We start from the raw sequence: 27,790 nt of genomic DNA, 5'->3' as shown, positions 1-27,790 counted from the left end.
ATAAGCAGTGTAAATCATTGGAAGACTGAAATTATGTGTATTTCAAATAATTCTAATCTGCAAGAAAGTTGTAGAGTTTTTACTTCCTTGCTTCTGGTACTTGCAATGTACCTTTTCACTTATATAGTCAGCTGCCTTATATAGTGTTTTGCATTTTGCCAACTACTTCTAACATTCAACATCCTTAACACAGATGCTCAACTGACACATATAAAAGAATCACCCTGGAGGAATATGCATCTCTATGTTCATGAGATGACTCACTGAAGATCACGATAAAGCTGATTAGGATTCAAAAGCTGGGAATTCAAAATTCTCAAAGATGAGGTCTGAAATCCTCTTCTCTCCTTCACCCCAGCTCAGTTTTATAACTAAATCTACTGCAGTGATTCTCTCCAGATAATAATCTAAACTTCCATAAAGTACTGGAAACATTCCAAACTATAACACTTTCAGCTTTATATTATAAAAATATTCTACAGTTTTTCCCATTTTGACACACAATATTTCACCCACTAAACTTGAATATTACCATAATGTATGAGCAAAACCAGGAACATGCCTGGATTTTAATTGACATGTGTCTCATGACTGAAGTAGAGTAGTATATAGGACAGTGCTAGAGGACCCGGAGAGGGAAGCCATGAAAAAGAGGAATTTCCTAGTAGAGCTTGAATATTCAAATGTAGATCAGCAGAGTACCGAGAATATAGACTAGTCAATCTAAGTACTTGTAGGCTTAAAACAAAGCATATACTTAAATGTGTCTTTTTAAAGTGTAGTATTAAATGCAAAATATGAAAAGTACTTGGTTCTTGAGAGATTTTGTGGGATTTTTTCCTCAGATCTTAAATGTAACTTTATTTCTATATGCACGTATACATAGGCTTTTTTTTTCAGTGACATTTTTAAACACCAATAATATGGAAGATGTTTAAATACTAAATTACCACAACCAGAGTTTCAACTATGCAGTCATTGTGTATATATACTCCAGCTACATGTTTAGCTTCTTAATTTTTGACAACAGATCTGTAATTCTGACCTCCCTGACATCAAGAGTTTTGTCCCTTAAAAAGACCAGGATTTCAATCTGATCATTCAAACAGGAGCAGGTATGTAAGACTTTATCATATTTTAAGTTATTAAATTATGAATGAGCAAAATAGCATCCAGTTTCTGTTAAAGGCATTCTCTAAATCCATTGATCTGTAAAGAATCTGATCCATTTCAGCAGTCTTTATTAAAGTGTTTTTCATGCCTTATGTTTTACTTAAAAGTTGTAATAGTTCACAAAAAATGATTTTATCTTTTTTTTTCTTTTGCCAAACATTTAAGGAGCTAAATTTAAATGGAGACAGAAAGTAGTAACTAATAAGTTTCTTCTTCCTGTTAAAAAATTATTTTTAGATATTTACCCCTGATATTTACCTATGTTAGTATCTATTCAGGATAAAAAGTAAGAGAAGAGAAGTAAGCCAAGACTATTTAATATGACTATTAAAAGCAAAAGCTTTAGTTACACCAAGTACTTTCCAACCTTCTTTAAATGCTGTTCATTTTCAGTATGTTTCTGCAGTTTCCAGGGTGAAGTAATAAGTACGGCCTTTGCTGTGCACTTAAAAATGAGGAGCCAATGAATAGTGGCACTGTGGTTCAAAAGGCTAGAGGATATGTATGGTCTCAAGTCTCTGCAACTGCAATAATGTTTAGCCAAAAGACCCTCACAAATCCCTCCTCTCTAAAGGAGAGAGAAGTCCACATTAAAATATTGATGGATTCATTCTGGGTTTTATCAGATTTTTTTACATTTCTATTTAACAGTCTCTCATGTTCTCTGTTCATACATTCACACAGGAAGAAAGTAAAAAAAAAAAAAAAGAAGTAAAAAAAAAAGAAAATTCTTTCAAGAGCAATAAGAAAATGAGGGGGAAGCAGTAAAGTCAACAAACTAAAAGCAAGGAAAATTTGTGTGCTTTCTTGATCAGAAGCCAGCTACAACTGGGAAGAGCTACAGGTTCTAAGGCACACAGCACTTTGCATGGATTATGCATCACTCACAAAGGAAGATAGGTTAGACCGGCAGAACTGGGATTATTTCTAAAAGTAAAGAAGCATTAGGTGTCAAAGACACCTTCCCCAACACTGCAGATGTAGGCAAGCTGCTTTTCATTAAAGCAGCCCTGAACAGTGAGAACATGTTTTAAAAATAGTTCATACATAATTAATGTTCTTTTTCTATTTGTAACTGAATGAAACAGTTTAATCTTGGAAAAAAGACTAGAACATAAGTGCCTTAGTTCTAAGTCAAGAAAGAAAGACATCAAGAAAAATACATTTATTAGGAATAAATTTGGTACAATTATAAATGAACTTTTAGTATAAAGATCCAAAATACATTTTAGTTTTATCTTTAACACTACACTCTTTACTTACCCATATTTTTCAGCTGAACCATTCACTATATCATCTGCCCATGAACTTGCACCATTGTACCACCTTTACAATGCAGTCAAAATAAAGAAGTGTTATTAAAAAATGATGTATTACTATTATCACTCTAATTCATGTGACATGACCACTTCTCAAGAAAATGGGAATATTTCAAAATGTGTTAAAATAATTTTTTACATTTCATATTTTCTTTCAGGTATGAAGAAAAGCAACTTTTTCAAAACCAAACACCAAAAATATAATAAGGCTTTTTTCCTTATAAAATTATTATATTTTTACCTCTAGTCTTTTCAGCAATTAAGCCATAAATTTCAGTTACCTAAAGACTAATTGATCTCTTATCTTTTTGTACATAAATGTCTTCATGTTTTCAATGGCTATTGAGCTTGTGGAATAATAAAAATCTTATTGTGGAGACAAAACATCAACAAAAATTAACATAATATACATTAAGAGTTTAAAATATTGCTTTTAACTTCAAATAAATGACCTATCCAGTTGCAATATTTTTTTTTTTCCTATTTGATAGGGTAGTTGGTTTCTCACAGGTATGTAAGAAACAGAAGAAAATTTGCTTCAATGATCAAACAATGAAAACTAATTAAATTTTAAAGTGGTAATGTTCTTCCAGGTACTGAATATGGGCAGCCCAAGCCTTTGCAGTATCACTTCAGCAAACCAGTTGAAGACAACATAAAAGACATATAGAAGTATTTTATCTTAAGAAAAACTATTGGGAAAAGAAATAATGGGACAAAAAAGTTGCTTTAAGAAATCAGGATAAACTGTTTATGTGCCACTACTCCAGCATATCAAAACTAGATACAAATCATCCACCATTTGGTTAAGGAGTTTCAACTAAATCTCCAGAGTTTTATACTTTCAGGATCTTGCTAGAGTAAAGCCAGGGAACTCCTATGTTGCCTGTATTCAATGATTTCCACATGACAGTGAGTGAGAAGATAGGGATTATCAGAAATCAAGAGACCATTATATTATCAATTTGGACCAAAAAAAAAAGCATTTATATGTACTTAAAATATTAGCCATAGGCTAAAGGAAAAACTTTTTAATGGCTTGAACACACTAATCCAAGAATTTTCATGAATCTGTTTCTGGGAATCATAGCAGTATTTTTTTGCTTGTCTGTCTTTTCTCCAAACTTCTCATACTGCAGAATCTGAGGGTTTGCAATATGCTTACAAACTTAATAATACCACATCTCCTGGATATTATGTTGAGGGAAGACCATACAGGTTGCAATATATGTGAATGTCAATCAAACTAACCTTGTTTATTCGGTCCAAAAGGATGGTATGGTACATGGCTTTTTTTTTTTTTTTTCATGGTTTATAGCCAGAACAGTGGCTGGATGAAAGTCGTTTCAGTTTAATCTAATTAAGTTTTAGATTATATTTAATCCCATATAAATTAGAATACTGCTGGAGAATGACAGGTACATCTTTATACTCTCCCTGATAATCCATATCCTCAAAACTGAAGCAGTCTTTCCAGTTAACCAGTATTTTGAAAAGAATTTTTGATAAAACTGCTTTATTGCAGACACCATAAATACATAAATAAGAGTTTAAAATTGCAGTGCACTTTATTTTTTTCTTAAATATGACCGTATTTATTCATAGCAATCAAATAAAACAAAAAATTCTTGCTATTAGGAAAAAAAGATCTCTGTTCCTATAGCGTAGAGAAAAATCAGACATTGACTTAAAAATGGACAGAGAAGTATGAAATATCTAATTGTAAAGAGGGAGAGAAACATTGATGTGTTCCTTTCTTCAGATTTCCTTCTCTTTTGGCCTAGCTATTTAAACATGAAAGACTGTTATCAAATAACTACTACCAGAGACACTCCAAAACTTTTCAGATTACATGTCAGATTTTAGTGATATTCTGTTCACTGTGATATGCATAACAAAATTTAGGAAGAACAATAATACCTTGGTTCCTAGCATGGCAAACACTAAAAACCAATTTGAAGGCATTTGCTTAGTCCTTTTTTAAGCCAATGTGGGCAGTAACATGCTAAAAGCTGAGTACCATCTTAGAGTACTCAGGTTATTGAAAGAATGAAACTGAGGACTCTAAATTGCCCTAGAATGACTTCTAGAGACAGGAAAGGTTGGCCATTAGAATTATGGTGCAGTTAAATTGAGAAAAAAAACCTTCAGTTGTACCTAAGCTCCTCTGTACTATTCAGTTTTCCTCCCACATCTAATGAATAAAAAATTTTTCAAGTTAAGAATTATGCTTAAAAATATGAAGTCAAATTAATGGAGGGCTAAAAGGAAAATGAGGTACTTAAAACTATGGAGATTAGTTGTTCTGTATTTAGAGAAATATGGCATAAAGTGCACTGTAAATTTAAATATCATTAGTCTAGGTCAATTAGAATTTTAGACTACACTTCATAAAAATTTATTACTCAACTCTATCTATTTTTACTATATAAATTAAAATACCTTTCAGGAGTATAGGCTGTGTCATCATAATATGAATTAGGCACTCTTCTCTCCTGCCTAGTCCTCCTGAATATGGAATAGATAGCACAGATATTTCAGACATTTTAGAGGGTGCTTTTTTCATTATGTATTCCCCTAATTTATTATTAAGATGTGATGAAGATAGAGCACATTTATCATCAATTCAGCTGTATATATATATATAAATTTAAACTTCTGCTTTCAAATTATATTCAGAAATAATTAACAACTTACTAAGAACACTTGATCAATGCACACGTATTTCTTAGAAGTAAAAAGTTACATTGACAGAAAACTAGTAGCTGAACAACAGAGAGCATTCGTAAAAGTAGGATTTGGATGTTAGAAAATGTCTACTAGGTACAACAAAAGGAAAGAAAATGGAAGCAAAATCTAATTTCCTTAAGAGAAACAACAGAAATGCTGCCTGAAAGAAACCTCATATCCTGCACAAAACGTACATACACAAACCAGCTTTTATGGCCCTACAACACTAAACTCAAAGGCTAAGTGGAAAAAAATAAATTGCACAGTGTGGTGTTCTTGTTGATTAAGCTGAGCTCTGAGGTAGGTAAGTTGAGAAAGAATTTCATACAGTGAGGTTTTCAGCATAATTTTATTTGGAATGAACGGCTAATATTTTTTTTAAACACAAGGACAAGGTTAAGAATAAGAACCTTGAGAATATTACTTTGTCATTGTCATCATTTGTGTGTCAGACAATTTAAAATGTGTTACTGTCAAATGATGAATTAACTCATATAACTCTGTAGGATTCTGAACTGGGGGATATAAATCAAAGTTTAAGTAAAGCTCAGCATGTCCAGCCGTGATGTTTGTGTACCTGCAGCGTGAGTAGCTGCAGCAGGGTGAACTGAGCCCAGGTGGTGCTGACTGTAACACTGAGGAGTCAGGGGAACTCGGGGTGTGGCACTGAGCAGCAGGATGCTCTTGGGAAGACCCCAGGTCCTAAGGGCTCTGAAGTCACTGAAGATGCACAGGTGCTTATTGCCTTTCTTAGGCATATGCTGGAGTAAATATCTTGTCAATGATGTTGTTCCTTTTGAGAGGGAAAGAGTTAGACTTCTTCAAAAGGGGGGTGACATCACAAAAACGAAATGATGACCGCCCTAACCTAAGAATGGCCTCAGAAATTAAGGGTTTTGATAATGTAAATGTGTCCTAGAACTAATGAACTGAAGTCTGTCATATCAATTAAACAGTGACTGACACAAAATTCATCAGAGAAAAGATGAAAGAGAACCAAGTAGCCACTCTGTGGGGGAAAAAACCAGAAAAAAGTAAAAAAATGCTAGAAGAGACCACAAGAGTTAATGGAATGGCTGTGAATGACTACAAGATAAGCGATAAAAGGAGCCATGAATAACAAAGGCAAGTAAGTTTGACTAATATATCTATACCATTTTTTTGCTTGCAGGACACAGACACTGATGGATTCAGAGTGACATGAGACAAAAAAAGTCTCTGTCACAGATGAGAGACTTTTTCCTGAATGCTGGAGTGTACATAACAATATCTGCTATTTTGATGAAAGCAAGGAAAGTTGTTTCATATGCATGATAAAGTAAAAGACAGGAAGAGATTTGGTTGCTTGATATCAACAACACATTGATTAAGAAGGTGGAACAAAGAAGACAGGAATAACACCTTGGCCTACAAAATAATTTAGAGTAAGCATTGAACTGGGGAAAAGTGTAAAGATAAAAGAGGAAATAATGTTTAAAGAGTTCATATATTTACAATAAAATGAGGAATAGAAAATTACTTAATGTTTTTCAATGTCTAAGGAGAAACTGGATAATGATTAGTCTATAAATTGTTCTTAAATTGGTGTTAGAATACAGGAAGACAAAAAAGATGAAAATCTAGGAACTACAATTGTGGCTGTGGGGTACCCAGAGGAGTTCATATCTGTAGGATGACTCAAGTAACTTGAACACTAATGGTACCCACAGACAGCCTGGATTCAAGAGGATCATAGAAGCCAGGATCAGTTTCTAGGCCTAAGGAATCTGAGACACTATTCTAACAGTGAGCTAGAAATATTCCACTTCATGTTGGATATTCGTTTCTGATCTCAGGCAGAATTAGCTTTAATAGCTTTCTGTTCCATAAAGCCCTGGACAAGATTTTCCCACTGCTTAAATCCTAGATTTTTCATTTTTATGAAGTACTGTAACTTTTGCCCTTTACTTTCATTGATTTCACTTTATTTTTGAGAGATTAATTTCAGAAACAAAGACTGAGATTTACAAGTCAAGAACCCCAAAGTAAGACAATTACTTTAAATATCTCCAACTTTCACTAATATCCAAATAGTCACAGACATAACCAGTAATCTGAAACAGGTTCAGAGAAACTAGTGCAAATCAGAGTATATATCTAAGGCAAAAAAAAAAGTATATAAAAATTAATTATTTAAATAGCATACAAATTAACACATTTTCTCATGCATTTTTAAGAAAACAAACAAAAAATCCCTTTCCTTATCGAACTTTCTACATGTGGACAGAACTATTTATACACTTCCTTTATACTAGGTTTCATTTAAACAGCTTCATTTGAAAAGAAATGCTTGACTGAGTTGTAAATGTTAAAATGTCTAATATCCTACAGCTTTGGAGAATTTTTAAAAAGAAATATTTCTCTCAAAGTATTTTTCAGATCCTTTTTTTTTTGTTTCTGCATCCAAAAGTAATTTCACATTCACTTAAAAATATGGTAACATATGATCTGAATCCAGAGCAAGCATTAATTGAACTTCTCAGACTCGTATCCAGGAGGCAGCCATGAAGTTAATATATAGAGTTCTTTATTTCTTGCACTGGAAATTTTTACGTGGCCCCTCTTGGAAATCAATACCTCTATCAACCATTGTATCTGATCTGAAGTCACCACTTCCTTTTTATTGGCTTACAGTTTTCAGTTTTATATTCTTATTTCTATTTACACACTACTATGTAAATTTTTTCAGTTTGCAACATTTCTGAAAATATCTTGATTACAGTACTTACAGATTGATTACAGCAGCATAGCTTAAAAGCCACTGTATTTCGAGTGGCAAATGATTTCACAGAAATTGTTATGGGTTCAAATTCTCTCTGCATGTATTTCATGTGTAAATAGGAACTATGGTGCTCTGCAATCACACACAGATATTGTGTGAACAAGTACTCCTAAATCACATAATATACAGTATAAAAAAAATACAACATAAGCTTACATAAGCATACAATTCTATTTTTCAATCTATTTTTCAGTTACCCAAAGTGTAAGACTTCAGGAGACTCTCTTTCTGTGTACTTTAAAGTAGATAGTCTTTTCCTTGTTATTTCAAAGAAAATAATAAATACTACAAGCACTCTGGAAAATTCCAGCAAAAATAAGGGTTATAAAAGACACACATATATAATACCTATATAATCTATTTTAAAACTGGCTTCTGCAAAGCTATCTGATACCTTTTGGGGTTTACCCATGTAAGGTAAACCCAAGTAAGATGTTTTAAGATGCAGACATACCCAGAGTATTAGAAAAACATATTCACTGCATGTGTTTATCTCTTAAAACACAGATCACATTCTCAGTTTGTACATCAAACATGGCAGTGTCAGTGTGGCAGAGCTAATGGCATACTCCACATCAGTTATACCTCTCAAGATCATAGTAAGCACCCTCAGAATAGGTACGGCACATCGTACGGGAGCGGAGTAATCTGATTGCATCTTCACAAAATAGAGGATACATTGTGTGATCCTGGCTGCCAAAACAGAATGGGTGAACACAATAAAAAGCAACAAAAGGATGAAATGAAGACAAAACATGAAAAGCAAGCAATGTCAACAACAGAACAAAACACTGGAACAGAAAATGACTGGAACTTTGGTGAACTTTGCAAAGCTACTTTTAAAAATTTAAGTATATTGGATAACAGCTACAAGAGCTAAAAGACTGAGAAAGATATCACTCTCCAGTTTTATAATAATCTTTAATACAGCCACTCATATATGATTTTATGCATATTAAAAGTACAGTATTAGCAGTTATTAGTATTTGCTGGTTTAAATTATTTTCTTTATATAATCTCTAAAAGACATCAGAGTGATGTAAATAAAGCATTAGCTTTGAGGACCACCAATTACAGACTATTGGCAGTGAGAAAGTATTCCAGTGAAACACAGGAAGAATTAGCCAGTGTTTGTGTGCACACTATGTTAACAAAACTAATGATGATACTAATTCAACTTCTAAGTTTTCTACCACCATAAACAGACAAATAAAACCAGAAGTGGACATGTAGGTACACAGAAGTACATGCATTACCCACACATAGTCACACAGAGGAAAACATATACCTGACATCCCTGTAATGGTGATCTGAGGACTGGGTGTACCGGGAACGAGGTAAAGTAACATAATGACTGAGGTGATGGCAGAAAGAAAAATACAAATATGAGACAATAAGATGGAGATGGAATGAAACACAACACAAAACAGCAAATATTATAATAATAACATTACGGTTTAAGAGCACTGGGCTTATTAACAAAATAATATGATATATGGTTCTAAACATAAAATTATTTAGATGATGCACATATTTATTCTGGGAAAACAGTGGGAGATTATGGATCAAGAAGATAGCTAAAATTTGGGATCTACAGTATTTCAGTTAGAAAGAAAAAAATACATAAAACTCTGAAAGCAACTCAAGAAATCAGATTGCTTATTTCCTTATTTGAAGGCAATCATAACTTTAGTGTGAATATTATCCTTGGAAGAGATTTACATAATCTGTCTGAAAGGTTATCACCATTTTGAAATCTGTCCCCACATAGCTCCAGAGCTTTCCCATTTGTAAGTATAAATTCTCCTAATACTGATCATATTGTGAAAAAATGTGAATTTATATCAAAGTATTTCATCCTTTAAATAAATAAGAGGTATAACATCAGTACCAGAATATGCCAAAAAACCCACAAAAACATATGCAATTCAAATAATAAGACTAAGTTATTTATATTTTGTTTGTATTATGAAACAATGTCAAAATTTATATATTTTAAATATATTTGTTACACTAGATACTCTCCAATTATCAAAAATAGAAGAACGTAATTTTGCTTTTACTATAAATATATGCACACAGTAAAGGGAAAAGGGTTTGGAAAAGAGAGGGGTTTACCATTAAAAGGGTAAATGAAAATTGACTACAGTTTCCATGAAGTTAGGATATTTCAAAGGGAAATCTAATCACAACTGTCCACTTTGGAAGTTAAATTGACTTCACAAGAAACATGGAAAACCTCATCCTTCACTTTTATTTTTCATATCTTAATTTGCTTATGATTACTGTTATTCCAGTAGGTATATTACCTACACTTATAATATTTTCCTCTTTTGCATGAAGATAAAATGCACTATCACCCACATGAAACTATTCATTATATTAGGTCAGTTATATATAGTATGAGATGTCTTTGTGTTCACTTCCTGTCAAACAAATGCAAAAGAAGAGTTTCCACTATAAACAACTAGCTTAAATCCCTGATTATGCAATTTAAACTTTGCAGTTTGTTACAAGAATGAGGAGTTGTAGAAAATTCAACAGGGCCCAATTTGACATGGTATAGTTAAAATTTGAAGAAGGACTAATAATTATTAAAATAGTCAAAGAGTTTACATGGCAAGCTGTGAAAAACTCTGAATATTTTTAAAGTAATGTAAAGACCTAAGTATCAAAAGCAGTCTACCCATAACAGCCTGTCAGTTATCATGTTGTCAAGAAACATTAAAAAGAAATTCATCACGATCCTAATTTTTTCTTTGGAATATATGCACACCCACAGGAAGAACAATCAAATAAAAATGTAGGAGTCTACCCCCCAGGAGCTAAATGAACCATGATGGCAAACAACTGCATACCAGGTTTTTCTCTCCACTACATGGATCCATTCCCAGGCTACATCCACAAGAATATGCCTTTTAATTATCCAGATGCAACCCAAGAATTAATACCTCAAAACTCTTGCTGTAATATTAATAAGCAAGTAAGTATTTCCAGCTGGTAAATGACATTTTAATTTTAACAATTCACTTTGCCTTTTATCTTTCCAGTAAACTGCTGACAAGTTTTCCTGGTAGTCTTTGAAAAATATATGACATCAATAAATACAATATATATAACCATGATTTAAAAACCAACATCTTAAAAAAATCTTCAGGCAGCACATATGTTGCAGAAGATATGGAACATGGAAATGCACATGCTATTTGCAATTAGATTGCTTACTGTCCATAAGAAGGAACACCCCCAGGCTGTTCACTTCACTTATTTGAATGTGAATGAGACACCATCAGTTCATGTTCTGCTTAGGATTTCAGTCCTAACAACTTTTCATATCTCCACCAAACTATGTTGAATTCCCAACTTCTGATATTGAGCTTTATTCTAATACTTCTAGAAACTCAGAATTCCAGTGTCCTTACCAAGTTCTGGGAATTTCTGGCAGGCAATTCAACTTTTTCCTTTTTTGTTCTTTTTTTTTTTTTTCCCATTCAGTTCAGGATTTCACAATCAGAGCATGATAGCATTTAGATGGCATTTAGATACAACCACCTATACAATTTGATATGCAACAACTTGTAACGAGTTTAAAATAAGCTTCCTCATCACCCAAAACATTGCTTATCAATATATGGGAATGAGGTTAGCTTGACCTGACCCTCTGGAATTGCTGGCTATTCACTTTTCCTTTTTTCTCAGAGCCCATGATAACCATGCTATTAAACTTAATAGGATTATAGAATCACTGTCAAAGATCATCAAACCCAACCTTGAACCAAATATAACTATGCCCACTAAACTATATTGTAAAGTGCCACTTCTACTTGTTTTTTGGACACTTCCAGAAATGGTGACTCAACCATTTCCCAGGGGAGTATGTAACAATGCATAGACTCTCTCTTTCAATGAAAAAATATTTCTTAATATCCAACCTGATTCAACATGCAGAGCAAAATGCTTAAATGCCATCTTCTGAGCATCCAGCCAATATCACTCTAGTTTATTTTTTACCATTAAATTTATTACTATACATTTTTATATATTTAGGTTAAAATAGACTATTTATGCTTTTATAAATATGTTAGCGACACCAAAAATGCCCATGACTTATTCTCAATGTCCAAAACTGAAATATACATCATATTTATTTGGCTAATCCCCAGGATAAACCATTTAAAGTCCTAAAGTAAGTGCATTATAATGTAGTAAAAACATTAAGCTTTGCATTGCCTAAGTGCAAAAGAATTCCAGTAATGTTCCATCTCAACTAAATATATCATTTGAGCTGTTAATAAAAATCATTACACTATATGCACATATTCATGGGAGTGCTCAGAAGACACAGGAGACATGGACAAAATTTAGACATGGACAAAATTTAGATATGTCAGATTTTTAATATGACAAAAGAAATCCCGGATACCAGTTGTGGTTTTTTGTTGTTGTTTTGGTTTGGGTTTTTTTTGCAACCTTGATTTAGATTTCTAGCCTCTTATCACACATTCTTTACGTCCTGCATTATAGCAGTTTATGGCACTAGTATGTCAAATGATGGTATGGCAAAATGAACCTAACCTGCATTGTCATAGACTTATGAAACATTTACCTATTTTGTTACAGACAGAATGGACAGAAAATTTGCAGCAACAATTCATTTTACTTGTATTAAAGTAATGAAGTTAGTCTAATAAGGCACCATTATGAGTTTTGCAATATGATCATTATTAGACACACACAAAGCCATCTCCCCTTCCACACTGTATCAGGTGAAAAGAGATTTCCACTCTTCTGACAAGAATCCAGTTACATAGGAAAACAGGATACCTTTCCTTTTTTTAAAGGTTAAGAGAAAATGACTTTTTTTTTTCTGATATTGATCACCTATTTTTCCATTTTCTTACAAAATTCAGTGAACCATTAGGGTAAGAAAACAGAAACCAGTGAGTCAGCAAGTGATTAGATTGCCAGATTGGAAGTACTTAGTATCCAGGATCAGGCTTAGCATACCAGAGGAGTCTCAGAAGCATGCTTGAAAACACTCACACACAGAGTACCTCATTCAAACCTCATGGAATCCCTTTCTGTTCTTCCTATGCAAGGGGAGTTTAACCTGCTCTCTATTGCTTGGAATATTTTATTTAATAGTAAAGAAGAGGCATTTAGGAGATAATTTATTCCTTTCAATTTTCACTCTCTGTGACCAGAGCCTAAAATCTGATGGACACTTCAGCTTCACTACTAGACTGGGCAGCAGACTCCCAAGTGTTTTTGTGGAAAGGCTATGTACTGTGTAATAACACTCTTGTGCTTATTGGAATATCCATAAATAATTCTGAACCCAAAATAAGTCTCATAGTGTTTCTTTCTGTTAGAGCCTGTATGAATGAAACTCAGTTGACGCAAGAAATTTCTCTCATCCTATCACCTATCACTTTATCTATTCCCATATTCAGTTTTTTCCAGTGTACTGATTGCAATTAAAGCAAACTATTGTATCATTTGCAATAGTATTATCCTTTATTTTTAGTAACACTCCTTTACATTTTTTCAACTGAAATAACAAATTAAATGTAGGAAAATTATAAAATTATAAAAATTGTTAAAAAATAAATATAATTTTTTACTGGTATAAATTTGCCTTTAACAAAATACTCCCCAATTTCTCAAGTTACAGTTTTCTAAAAAAATAGTAATGTGATAAAATAGAAATTAGCTTAAACAGACTGCAGAGTAAAAAACAGGTGGTTCTTGGGGTCGACCAGTTGGAAATTTAGGGGGGAAAGAGACATTGAAAGTGGTAGAAAAAAGAAAGCTGCCATATGAAATTTAGGGAAAATACTGTGTGAAGGAATGAAGTAAAAAATTGTGCTTGGGATCACATTGACTGTGAGGTTAAGCACAGAATCATCCAAGGGAAAAGGAGCCGGGAATAATAAAGTGTAGATTCAGAGAAAAGGCACAGCTCTATGACCAGTTTACTTATACCATTCTAAAAAGTTATATTCTCAGCTGAATAAAGCAACAATTAATGTTCTCTGTGGTAGAATGTTTTCCATGCTGATTCCCAAACACCTGGCAAATCATACCAGCTATGTAAATAAAATGTGAAGTCAAGCTTTTAACTCTTAAAAATGTCAAATGCCATTCAAGAATAAAGCACTGGTTATGTAATTTCACCTGCTAAATTTAATTTAATATATCATTAAAATAGTTTTATTTAATAATTGGGGTTTTTTAAGAAAAAAAAATCTTTCTTTACTTATAACCATCAACAATTTTTCCACCAATAATGGTATGGATGCTTTTTGCTACATCAATTCTATAGAAACTTCTGCTAATCTGCTGGAACAGATGAAATCCTAGAAATGTTCCATCTGAATGTAACTGAAAATTTGAAGATTTTAGTTGTGAAACAATAGCAATTATCAGCAGAAAATTATCAGCTGACACACATTCAATCAAGATGACTTTAAATAAGAAAATCAGTATCACATTGTCACAGTGCTCCCCATGCTGCATTTTAAATCATTGCTCCAAAGGTGCAACACTGAAGTCTTTTATCAAAGATGCATTCTTTTTAACACAGGCACTTTTTTTGGTTTTTTGTTGGTTTTTTTTTTTTTTTTTTTTTTTTTTTTTGTCTGTGTATGCATTTTGTGCATTTTATTCTGAGGAATATATCTATGACTCTTGGGGGTGGTTTTTTTTTTTTTAATTTGGCTCAAAGCTTCTTTACCACCTGCCTACTCCACCACCCCTGTTGGAGATAATCATCCTTCAGCAGACTCATGGAGACACCAGGTGGGTGGTGCAGATAATTGTGCAATTAAACTGTGATATGAAATGAGAAAAAAAACTTAAAGAAACATTGCAGTTATTGAGATTCAAACTGATGCAAACATTTTATAACATAGCTATAAGCAAATTTTCAGCAATGCATTTCTTTCACTTTACTGGGTATTTGAACAAGCAAAGCAGTGACATTACATATCCCATGTGGGTATGTTACCCATATAATAGACACAACTGAAACCTGAAAAAATTATTCCAAAATTTTCAAAAAAAGCATCAGGAACCCTTTATACTTTATAACATATTTGTATTTTAATCTGCATTTAAATTATTTTACAGTAAATTTTAAATAAATAATAAATAAATTACTAGCTAATTACATATTATTCAGCTGTGTATTTAATAAAGACTGAAAAAAAATACATTCTTTTCAGTGTTTTAATATGGAAAAATGTATCCAAAAAAATCATTGCCTAGTTTGACCTAATCTGACATCTACTTAATAACAGTATTAGATTAGGAACCTCCTACCCATAGATAAAGCAATTGCATGGTTAAAGATGACATTTAGAAATGTAAAATTGATATTGCTCTTGCCCACCTTTAATTTTGTGTCAAATAATAGAAGCAGGTATTTACACTGTGTTTTAGCTAACATATAACAGGTTCATTGTAGTGAATTATTTTGGCATTCACTGGTTTGATTATAGCAAATGGAATTTTTTTGCATATATTTCAACATTTACTTTATGTTAAAAAATCCAAGCTGCATGCTTTCAACAGACTGAAAAAACCAAGTGTGTGTTCAAATATGTGAATGAAATCTCCTCTCATTAACAGGGGTGTGCTAGTCCTGCTAGTCCCAGCACATCCAGATAACATCTTTAAAGTGATTTTAAAATAACGGACAATATTTCTCTAAATAACCATGCTTGTGACTACCCTATTAGTTTAACAAAACAGGTAGTAACTTTTCTTCTTTCAAATTGAAAGTGTGCAATAGCTTTGATGAACAAATATTGGATAGTCTCTCTTTTCTCGTTTTCTTTTAAGCACCTCTCAGAAAACATTCATACTTTAGGAGCCTTCTCATAGATTTCTCCTGCAAGACTATTTGAGTTAGGCATTCTCAGTATGCTCTGGCTTAACATACCTATGCTAAATTCACCATTAGCAATGTTATTCCTCAGGGAGAACCCACCTCAGATATCAAATATAGGAAAATTATAGTTGCTGAATATCTAAGTTTGTTGAAGTTGTGGGCCTGAGTACAATTTTCTCACACTGTCTTGGTGTTGTTAACTGTTGATATATCTTTCAGAAAGAAAGATATATATATATACATATATATATATATCATAGGTATAGTTTGGTGCTTTTGTTATTTGTTTTTTTCTTTCTGGAACTATGCTAAGATTCTCACATTTTTCTTCTAATTCACCTAACTATATTGATTGTTTAAGTATAAAACTCTGAGGTTAAATCAAACTGTTTGCAAAATTTTCTCAATAGTTTCTATAGTTTGATTAGTTTCAGTTTCCCAAGTGAGGTAAAATCAGTTTTAAAGAATTTATCAAAACATGTCAAATTGACATTTACGAGGTTATCCCATTACAGATAAATGTTCTTATGGTACCTGGGTGAATATTAGGTCATAAGTGTTCATATTTCTTTACATTACAAATTTTGGCTATTTCATAAGAGTGTGAGTACCCACAAAAACCCTCACATTTTGATAACACTTACCTAGTAGACCTATATTAAATATACAGGTAACAAATTAACATGGTTTCTCAATTTGAGTTAACAGTGTAGAAAGTACAATTTGACACTTTTGTTAATACAGCAACAGATACAATTTAAACTGTAAATTTACCCTTATATTATACAAAAATAAGTATATGATATAGCCATATTTTACATATTTAAGGGTTTGGTTTTTGAAATTAAAATTATCTCCAGTTAATTTTTTTTAAAGTGTCTTTCAGGGCTTTTAAAAATAATTTTATTTCTGTTCTAATTATGAAATCAATTTTGAAGGAATGTTTACATTGCAATGAAACTTGAGATCATTAGGCTTTTTGTATGTGGTTTCAACTAACTCCTCAGTGCCATATACATTAGAGAACTTAATGCTGAATTATCTAGAAAAGGAAGGAAAGTATTTTCTTACTCATATTCTCAGTCTAACTTTACAACTGAGCATGTCTATAAGACTTCAAAACAGCTTCAAAAGCTCTTTCATGGAAACAAGAAACCATCAGAGCTGTGGGAAGGAAATATGTGATTTGTTTTCAGAGCCTAGTGTAGATAACATGAGATTACAAACCTATAAAAAAATGCAGTTTTTCAACTTCCCCCAACTGCCTGCAGTTCTAGAAGTTTTCAGGAGCAATGCTATTAAATGGCTACTTTAGGGATACCATTGGGGTTTTATTATATAGCAGTGACAGTATCACAAATATTAATTAAAAATTAGCAATCTAATAATCTTTCCATGCATAAAATCACTGTCAAATTAGCAAGGAATATTAAAAAATATTCACTGTTAATAATGGAAATAGTCTTTTCTTGTTCAGAGACTGCATGTTACAATAGAGGCATAACTATTCAATAACTTGATTGCACAGGCAACCACTCACCATGTGCTAAGAGGAGAATTTCTCAGTGGGTTTTGGAAAATACAGACAACATAGAAAACTGAGTTCAGAGATTCAGAGTAACCCTATCCAGCAAACACCTTTTAATCTAGAAGATTAATCTAGTCATGAAGATTCAATAATCTCATCTCCAACAACTTCTGACATTGTTTTTCTGACATATTCTAAAAAAACCCAATTATTTTCTCTAAATCAAGTCAGCCTAGCAGGGATTATTTGACTGAAGGGATGAAAAACATTGGTACCAAATTTCAAGCAACCTTTCACAGCTACATATTTATTTGGGAGGCAACAAATGAACTTGCACAGTGAGCAAATGCAGCAGCATTCCATAAAGCATACGCAGGCTCTAAGAACGAGTTTCAATCCTGTTTCAAGGATGACTGGTCTAAAAGTCAACATAACATTGTATCCCGAAAGAATTCTGTAATCATCTTTTAAGGAAACAGCTCAGAATCTTCAAGTTATTGCCTTCTGTATTAAAATCATATACTAATGAATCAACCAAATAGAGTTTTTTCTCATAATTTAAATGAAATATTAAATATTTTAATGCAAAAAAGAGGTTGACTTCTGATCTACTGTACTTGTAATGAATACAGTTCCTATTCTAGATGATACACTTCACCATTTTTTCATTAGACTTATTTTTGCCCATTTGACTTCTTTATTCACTAAATTAAATTACAAAGTACTTCGAATAGATTTGGGGTTTAATTCCTTTTGACACTTTTTTGTTTACATGCCTTTGGGAAAAATTAATTATTATTTTTATATATTTTTTCATTCCATACAAGCATTGACCATCACATTACTGGTCTCTTAACAAATATTAAACTTTTCTGTTCAATATTGCTAACAGAAAGCCATTGATTTCCCAAATTCTTTGTATTACAGTTAGAAACACCAAAGATGAGTTTTGAAGTCACTTGAAAAATAACCTGTAATAGCTATCTGTAAAAACATTAACTTCAAACACTAGTCCTATACTCCTCAAGATTACACAACATATCTGTATTAATCCTTGGTACATGCAATTATAAAATGAGACAAAAGCTAGAAATTATGCTTCTCATTATAAAATGCAGGAATTTCAACCTGGTGAAAAAGAGCTGAAATATTTTAAAAATTAAAGGTAATAAATGCTTTTTGTTTTGATTCTCTACCTGAAGACACTGAGGTGGAAAAGACCAATAAATTTTTAATGTCACAAAGTCATTGCCACAATTAATTCATCAAAATTAACTACATTGTTCAATTATTGCTGCAATTCTTTTTTACATCATTAAAATTCATAGATGTTGCTAAAGCTCTGCTTACTGTTTGGGAAGTTCCATTAGGCAAAACATTATTCATAGTCAGATGTGCCTCTAAACACAAAGACTCTGACATGTGGTCCTAATATTTTTTTTTTCTTTTTTACAAAGTGTATCAGAAGGTTGAGCAAAGACAAAAACAGAACACAGTACTAGAATATAATTTTGTTACATTTGTGAACTGCAATGTATCCAAAGGGAGCATTACATTAATACTGAGCTGAAATTATCTATTTTTATGCCTCTTTATTCAGCATCAAAAACAACCAAGTCTATTGACAGATTTTTTTAGAAGATATTTAGTGCTTAAAGAATTCACTAACGCACAAAAAGGACAACTAAATTATTCAGCTATTGTATGATACATTTTCTCACAGATTTTTTCAGATTCCCTCCTAGCAAACATACACTCATTGGACAGTTTTTTCAGCCTTATGTGTACTGATATTTTGCAATGTATGTCACAAGACCAGTGGATAAACCAGGAATGCTAATCTCTGGGATTAGGTGTGTAATTTATTTTAGCAAGCTACCATGCTGAAGTTACTCACGTTAATGCCTGTAGGCTACAGCTGTTCCTGGTTCCAGCCAGGCACTTACCTCTCTCTGTCAGGGGAGTAGTGGTCATCTACAGCTCGGTGTCTGTCCATGCGGTTCAGGGTGTTGTAGTGCGCAGCAGTGGATCGAGTCCCTCGCAGTCCCTGATCCACATTCCGACTGAGGAAAAAAGATATCAGATCCTGAGTTTTGAGTGTGCCTGGATGACATCCTCTCACTGGTTTGTACAAACAATTATCAGCAATCATGCTGGTAACAATATCTGTTAGCCGACCAAACTTTTCTATACATTTAAAGTAAAATAATTTTAAATCTTAAAGTAAAAAAAAAAATTCTCATTTAGAAGATGGTGTCAAGTCCATGATAGGGATAGAGATCTCTTTTTTTGTTCCAATGTGTTTCTTCTAGAAATAAGAGGAAAGATTTTTCATTTCCTTCATGAAAAATGTTAGTCCTGCACAACATTTCATTAGTCTTTCCAGATTTCAAGCAAAAATTCAATTCTGACAGAAACATCCACTGTAAATAATTTTTCATGAGTTCTTGATTTTGGCTTTACTATAAAGATGTACACTGTAGTCAGACACAATGGAGACTTGTGGCTGTTATAGTAAAGTGTAAACATTGGAAACTTTCAAAACATTGTCATCTGAATTTAAAAATAGGCCTGTATGTGGTACTCACTTAGTGGGTTGGTGCAGGCTTGGGTAAAGATCACCTGTACTAAGTGACACCAAAGCTTTGCCAATTGATTGTTTTACTCATTTATCTATCAATACCTACTGACACACACTACTTTTTGTGCTCTGTAAAACAAATCCACAAGAATAGGAAAAGAGGAGACAATGGTTAACTGTAATAATTATTGGATAATGAAAACATAATTGTTTTGTATTGATTTGTAAATAACAAATCGGATGCTTCCCTCCACACAAGTTCAAGACCAATAAATTATTCTGTCTCCTGTCCTTTACGCACTAGTGTGAACCTGAGTTTCCTTTTTTTTTTTTTTTTTTTTATTACTTTCTTTCTCTATCTTTCTTTCTTTATCTATCCTCTTTCCTTTCTTGCAACTTTGTCTGCCCTTTTGGTACCTGTCATACTTATCCTTTGTCATTTACCAATTTCTGGCTAGTGTTAACCTATACATGTATCCTTCACTGCTGCTGCCATGACATTATTTATTTCTGCATGTAAGTGCTATAACGATGTTGCATTACTCATAAACTTGCCTTCAGCTCCACCTCATTTGTCATAAAGCATTTTCCACTCTGGCATTCATGAATCCAAACATTGGGTTTACTCTGGCTAGTAAAAACTAACAAGAGCAGTAACAATTTCTTGTTACGCAATGCAGTGGGCCTTTGATGGAGTTTATTAAAAAATTAAGTAGGACTGAGGATTGCAAAATGGTTTCTAAAAAATAACAGCAACTTCTATGGCCCAAAACCTCCTGCCTGCAGAGGTGTCAGTAATGGGAAATCTCTGGGCATGCAGAATGCTCACTGCAGTTAGGACATCTACAGAGTAGCACATATATAACCTGAACAGGGTGCAAATGTGATTGATAATTCTTATAGATCTCCTGAGTAGACCTGCATTTTCAGTAGAACTAAAAAAGGTATTTCTGTAATCCATAGATTATATTTCTCTTATACAAATCCTCAAACTCTCATAACCCAATTTTCTGAGCTCAACAAGTCCTCAAAGAATGGATTTGGTGTGTGGGCAGGAAAATACTATGCAAATAATATTTGTATAATATTTGCATTTGATTCTGACTTTGTAGGAAACAGCTGCAATAAATTCAAAACTATATTTAAAAATTTAGCTTTAGGAAAGTTAAAAAGCAAGAGATTTTGAACATGTAAAGAAATCCAAGACTACAAGAAAATGAAAAGTAGAGTTTTCAATTATGTTAAACAAGTGTTAATTGGGTAAAAGTTCTACCCAAAATGCTCACAGCATGCATGCAGACAGAAAACATAAAAAACACAAGTATACACACAAAGAGATTTTGCTCACATTTATGTCTATATCCAAGACAAATAACCTCTAGAGATTTAGTGTAGGCAATGGCTTATGCTGAAATCAGTACATTAAAAAATCAGAATAGGCCCCTTTGTGTCTACCACTTATGTCTCATTTCAAGTCAGGCTGACTTGGTTTTAGATAGGTTTAGATTTCAAGAAGAAACACACAGTTTCTGCCTCTTAGATGAATGAGATGATGGGGGATCATTTGGAATCCTAATATCTCACTAATGCAAAAGGATATCATATAGGCTACATCCATTAGAGAAAATGGTAAGTAAAAACTTAAGTAAGATATTATGAAGTCAAGAAAATTTTAACAAAAAGAACAAAGATAACAGAAAGGAAAGCCAAACACAAGAGAATCAGGATGGCTGAAAGAAAGGGAGAGGAACATGGACCTGCCAGGAAATATTGGATAACAGATCTTCAGTATCAAAGTGAAACTGAACATTACGGGCAAAAGAGAAAACGTCTACTTTCATTTCAACTGAATTACATCATCTGGAAACCTACCCATACATAGCAACAAAACTGCTGGAAAACAGGTTTCATTGCCATTTACATCTATCTTTCTGTTTCCATTCTCTTAAGAAAGCTTATCCTGCAGAGTATTAAATCAATTTTTAGATGTTATCCAAAAGTACTAGGTTTTGGAAGAAATTTCCTTGTCTAATTTTCTCAAGATAAATAGTTCTAGGTTTTAGAAGAAATTTCCTGGTCTAATTTTCTCAAGACAAATAGTTAAGTTATCAGAGGTCTTCCAAGATCAGGAGTTGATATCTTTTACTATTAAATTGTATGTCTGCCTGTTTATTCTTGATGATTTAGAAGTATGAAAGAAAGAGTAGAAAGGAAGCTACTATAGGGAGCAAGGGAGGCTCCCCAGAATCTTAACTCTACAGAAACAAAAGGGTTCAAAACATCCACTATCATATGAATGCTAAGGAAATATCAAACTATCACATACTACAAAACATGGCACCTGTAAAGCTCTAGAAAATGAAAATATGGAGAGATATTTTTCTTTCCTTAGAATGAACTGTACTGAAGTTTGATCAAAGACCAGATATAAATAGGCAGAAGATACAATTATGTAATCATATAATAATAAATAGTAATAATAAACCATAAATAACAGAATTATATATAAATTAGGCACATCACTATAATGTAACCCCCCCCCCCCACACACACATTATTTGCTTTATGTAATTTTGTAAGATCTAACCAATTCATTGCCATTTTGAAAGTCTGGAGATTATTTCCAGCACTGGTACAAGATCAATACCACTTTAATTTACATAACTGCATAGTTCAAGTAGAGTTTACCTTTGTGGGGGAGGGACACTGGGAGACCACGATCTAGTCCGTCCTATACTATCTCCACGGTGAGGGGACCCTGATCGAGAACAATGATTAGATGACATTACTTGTTCTGGCACTGACAGTGTGGAACTTTGAAGATCTCTCCCATTATGTCGGTAATCTAAAAAGAAATGCAAATATTCAGTGAATCTGAAGTTGCACTTTTCAACTTCCTGCCATATCTGTAGTAGTGAGGAACTCAATAAAAGATGGGATTTGATCAAGAATGTTATCGTGTATTCTTGGGTTTTATAATAAAACATACATACGTAAAGTTGACTGCTGTTGTTATGCTTTATTTAAGTACAATTACAGTTCCTATAGTTATACTTTAAAAGTATAGAAATTAATACCATGCACCAAACTGGGGACTTACCATTTTTGGTTAATATGATGTATTAATAATAAAAAAATTAAACTGATTTTTACCTAGCGTAAAAAAAGATAATTATTGCATTTTTAATTAAAATTATATTCCAACTCTTGTGTATACTGTTTTTCAGAAAGAAATATCCATAATTAAAAATTAATCCAAAATTTAGTTTACAAATTTGGGATAGGAAGCTACTATGGAGTTAAATAATGAGGTTGGGTTCAAGAAAGATTTGTATTTATATAATAAATAATTACAGTAACAATGACTCAATTACATCCACTAACAATTCTGAATTAAAAACCACAGTTCCTTCACAAATAGCAAGCACCATTCCCATCTCCCTGTGCAGCTGAGAGGGAAGAGGTAGAGAACCAGGAGTGAAATTGAGACCAGAAAAAAGGAAGGGATGGGGGGAAATAATCTTGAATAAGCCTAATAGAAAGCATACATGGTCTAAGAAAAAGCCTCCCAGTTACACTGGCCTAAAAGTCTACCACATGGACATTTAACACAGGCTTTTAATAAAAATATTTTTTAAAATCTGGATGTATTAAAAGTGATGGTTTTCATGTAATTGAAAAAGTTGAATTCACTGTCCCATGGTGCAATAGTCTCTGTGGAAAAAAAGATGCTAGATATACAGCCATTTCAACTAAGTTTCCCCAAATTTTGTAAGGATGAAATTAAAACACAATGATAAGAAACAGAAAATTAGCAGGCATAGGTCTTCAGAGAGTTCCTGGTAGCTATGACAACTGATATAACTGATTTCTTTGTTCCAGAGACAGTAACCAAGTAAAGAATACTTAGAGAGATGCACCCGGCACTGGAAAAATTCTGGGTCATGCAACTGTTATACTTTTCCCATGAGAATCTTCCAAGAGTAGAATATTCTTCTGTTCATGATTTTCTTGTTTTTCTTCCTGGAAAATGTTCATTAGGACCTAAACAAAACCTTATTAATTCATTTCACTTTATGGTTCCAAGTATATTCAATACTTTCAACTGAGTACTCATATTTACTGTATGACTTTACAACCAAGGATATATGTAAACAATCCCAATTTGTAAACAACTTCTTCCTCCTATGTTTAGGGGTAAACTGCTTTGTGTGTATCTGGTATGTGTACATAAAGGGGGGGAAAAAAAGCATATCACCATTACATTACACTAATATAATGATGCTGAGGATGACATAGTCTCTCCTCACTACACAGCAGTCAAGTCATGTTATGTGGATCCTCAACTAAGAGTCAGTAATGAAATACAGACTTTTATCCTATATATGAAGTAAATTTATTATTATAAGCACTGACAAAACATATATGGGCCAGTGCAACATAATTCTGAGATCCCCAAAGGCAAGACAAGGGAAATTTTATGTGTGTTTGAAACAGGGTGCTATTCACTCACTACTAAAGTGTAGGAGACAAATAAATAAATTTCTTGCACGTCAGTCTGGAGATCAATACACTGCAATTCTGCAATTCTTTACCAGAAGTAAAAGAGATAAAGTGACAGCAGTGGAGAGCCCTCTCTGCAGCAGACTCCTGGCAGGACCTGTGGACCTGTGGAGAGAAGCCCACCCTGGAGCAGGTTTGCTGGCAGGACTTGTGACCCAGTCTGGAGCAGTTTTGAGGGACTGCACCCTATGGAAGGGACTCATGCTGGAGTTCATGAAGAACTGCAGCTCATGGGATGAACTGACTTTGGAGACGTTCATGAAGGATCATCTCCCATGAGAAGCACCTCACTCTGGAGCAGAGGCATAGAGTGAAGGGAGGAAGAAGCAGCAGAGACAACATGTGATGAAGTGACTGCAACCCCTGTTCCCAGTTCCCTGTGCAGCTGAGAGGGAGGAGGCAGAGAACAGGAGCGAAGTTGAGACCAGAGGGAAAGAAGGGATGGGAAGAAAATTTCGAAATTTCAGGGGGTTATTTTCTCATTATCCTACTCTGATTTTATTGGCAATAAATTAATTTCTCTGAGTTGTCTGTTTTGCCTATGACTGTAACAGGTGAGTGATCTCCTTCTGTCCTTATCTCCACCCACAAGTCTGCAGTTATATTTTCTCTCCCATGTCCAGCTCATGAGGGCAGCGATGGAGCAGTTTTGGCAGCCACTTGACACCTAGACAGGTCAATCCACCACACATAAATGAGCAGCAAGTTATTATAAATTTCTAGATATTGAAATAAAAAACCATGATTTTCAGTACAAAAACAAAGAGAAATATTGTCTTATCCTAATAATGTATATCTATTGACATAAAAGACAGAGATGGTTCTTTGTATTCTGCATACACAAAGAGAATTTGTTGCATTTGGAGATGGAAAGCAATCTAGAGCAGTAATATGAAGAAATAGGTAAATCCTTTGAAAAAATCAGCAGTTTATATGATATTTGATATGTACAGACATCGAAGTATGAGGTGAATGAGCAATACCATAAGATTTTCTAGGTGAATAAACATAATGAAGGGCAAGGTAATCAATTAACAAAACACAAACAAGAGTCTCCTTTAAAATTATAAAAATAATGCTTAAAAATCTATAAAATTCCTAGAAGTGAGAACAAGCAAAACAAAATTATTGAATTTATAAATCTGCACATAGAAACAAATTAATCACTTTGGAATAAAATGCCTCTTCCAGCCCTAATTTGTTATTGTAGTCGACCAAATGAGCAGTATTGTTGCAAAAAATCAAAATATATGACTTTATAATTAATTTTCAAGTCTAATACTGATCAAATATGTACTTTACATTAATTTGGAAGTAGTCATGCAGCAGTTTCTGGTAACACTCATACTGTTTCCTTATGACAATGAAAAAGGCAGAAACAATCAGCATTCCTAGCAATTTTGCTAAACTTATATAAATTTTTGCTACATTTTTTGAAGAAACTAGAGTTGTTTAGCTGTGATTAAAGAAACAGATTAATAGTCTAATAATATTGTTGTCAGGAAAAAAAAATTGACATTTATAATTCAATTACCTAAAACAAAAATAACTGTAAACTCCTTTTTTTCCAACAGGTCGCACATTGAAAATCAACTGTTTGAGTAAGACAACCCACTAACATGGGTTAATGAGGTAATTTCAAAGTTATGCTTCAGTTTTGTAGAGGTAATCAGACTAGCTCTGATTTAACTGCCTGTATTGTAGGTACAATTTAACTTCCAATTTCAAAAATATTGCACATCCTATAAATAAGGTTAAAGAAGTTAAGTAATAAATATTTTCTTGTGAAAAGAAATTATAGACAGAAAAGACAGGTCATAAGGGCAGCTTGACCAATGAGTTGCTATTGAGTAAAGCAGATAGTTATTTATAGCAGTAGTAAAAATAGGATAAACATTATCCTGCTTGCAGCTATAAATATTGAGTCATTACCATAGAATCAAAGGCTCTATAACTATGGCAAGCCTCTTAAATCAACACAGAGAGTACACAGAACCTGATAATCAGTGTAGAGATAATCAGTGGTAAACAACAGTGAGCTGCAGACACCTAAAAGAGACACATGACAAAGATAACTGCAATGCCACCACCTTCCTCTGTCATGAGAAGGTTTCATTAAAACTGGCATATGAAAAGAGGGATTTTACAAAACACACTAAATACAACTTCTTCAGGCCTGAAGTTTTATCTGATTTAAGAGAGATTATTAATATATTTGACTTAAAGTTTTAATCCACACAGTATAGCTGTACTGTGGTAATATTATGCTATGCAGGGTACATGTTCTGTAAATCCTAATGATTGAATAGTTATTAAATTATCAATCTTTCAGGCACAAAATTGCAGAAAATTACAAACTTCCAAATATTATGTTCACATCAACAACCCTAAAATATCCCTAAAAGAATGAACGGAAGTGTACTAATGAAGATTTTAATTTAGATGCCTTGCTGCTTGATTTACTTGAAAGAAACTCTTAGTATGAAAATTGTTCTAGAAAGGCAGTACTAGAATGGCTGCTCATCACAGGTGATGTGATTGACTTGTTTCTGTTGCTAAGTGGTGTTTTGTCCACTTTAACATTTGTACTTGAGTGAAGCATCAAGCTTTCAGATATTTAACGTTTTAATGCTCACAGTGGTTGGGCTTAGAACAAGCACTAATTAAAAACAATTATATAATCAAATTTCCAGAAATGCATAACATACCAAGATCTCACACAAGGGCACTTTGAAGAGAGTTCAGTTCATTCATACAAATGTGCTCAGCTTCTGGGGTGATTATTAATATTATTAATATCTGAATATTTTATATGTTGAAGATACATTATGCATTGCTTTGGGGAGTTTTTTGTATCAAATATTATTCTGCAAATATGGGAAGAATGAATGTACAGTGAAAGGAATCAGTAAACATTACAGTGGGAAACACTGGTTACTTGCTGCATAGCAACTCAGTTCCTCACAAGTATATTTAGCTCTACAGCACTAAATGTATTTATGGGCCTATTACACTTGAGACAATTCTTTTCTTATGGAAAAGCATTCTCACACACTAATAAACTAGAACTTGCTAGTTTTCAGTGCTGTTCCTACACCCACAAAGACATGCAAATCTTGAGGAAAAAAACCCCCAAACCACCACAGGTACTATAAAGATGTTTCTTCTTAGTTTAGCACTC

General features: G+C 33.1%; 1 protein-coding gene across 50 annotated transcripts in view; it reads right to left on the bottom strand.

The window, feature by feature from the left end:
• The window catches only part of RIMS2 (regulating synaptic membrane exocytosis 2), a 447,420-nt gene that overhangs the window by 136,853 nt on the left and 282,777 nt on the right, over positions 1 to 27,790 (bottom strand). For 47 of the 50 annotated variants that reach the window (XM_072924886.1, XM_072924887.1, XM_072924890.1 and 44 more), the window contains 2 exons: positions 22,735 to 22,891; positions 19,412 to 19,528 (listed from right to left, as the gene is read on the bottom strand). In XM_072924886.1, coding sequence (XP_072780987.1) covers positions 19,412 to 19,528; positions 22,735 to 22,891 — 274 coding nt within the window. Of the gene's footprint in view, positions 1 to 2,436; positions 2,500 to 4,934; positions 5,001 to 8,628; positions 8,737 to 9,331; positions 9,398 to 19,411; positions 19,529 to 22,734; positions 22,892 to 27,790 lie in introns of all 50 variants that reach the window. The other 3 variants (XM_072924880.1, XM_072924884.1, XM_072924904.1) reach the window with 2 other exon arrangements.

The sequence above is a fragment of the Taeniopygia guttata genome, chromosome 2 (genome assembly GCF_048771995.1).
Source record: "Taeniopygia guttata chromosome 2, bTaeGut7.mat, whole genome shotgun sequence".
Classification (NCBI taxonomy): Eukaryota; Metazoa; Chordata; class Aves; order Passeriformes; family Estrildidae; genus Taeniopygia; species Taeniopygia guttata.
Note: the sequence above shows the minus strand (reverse complement) of the source record. Positions and strands in the feature narration are given on the sequence as shown.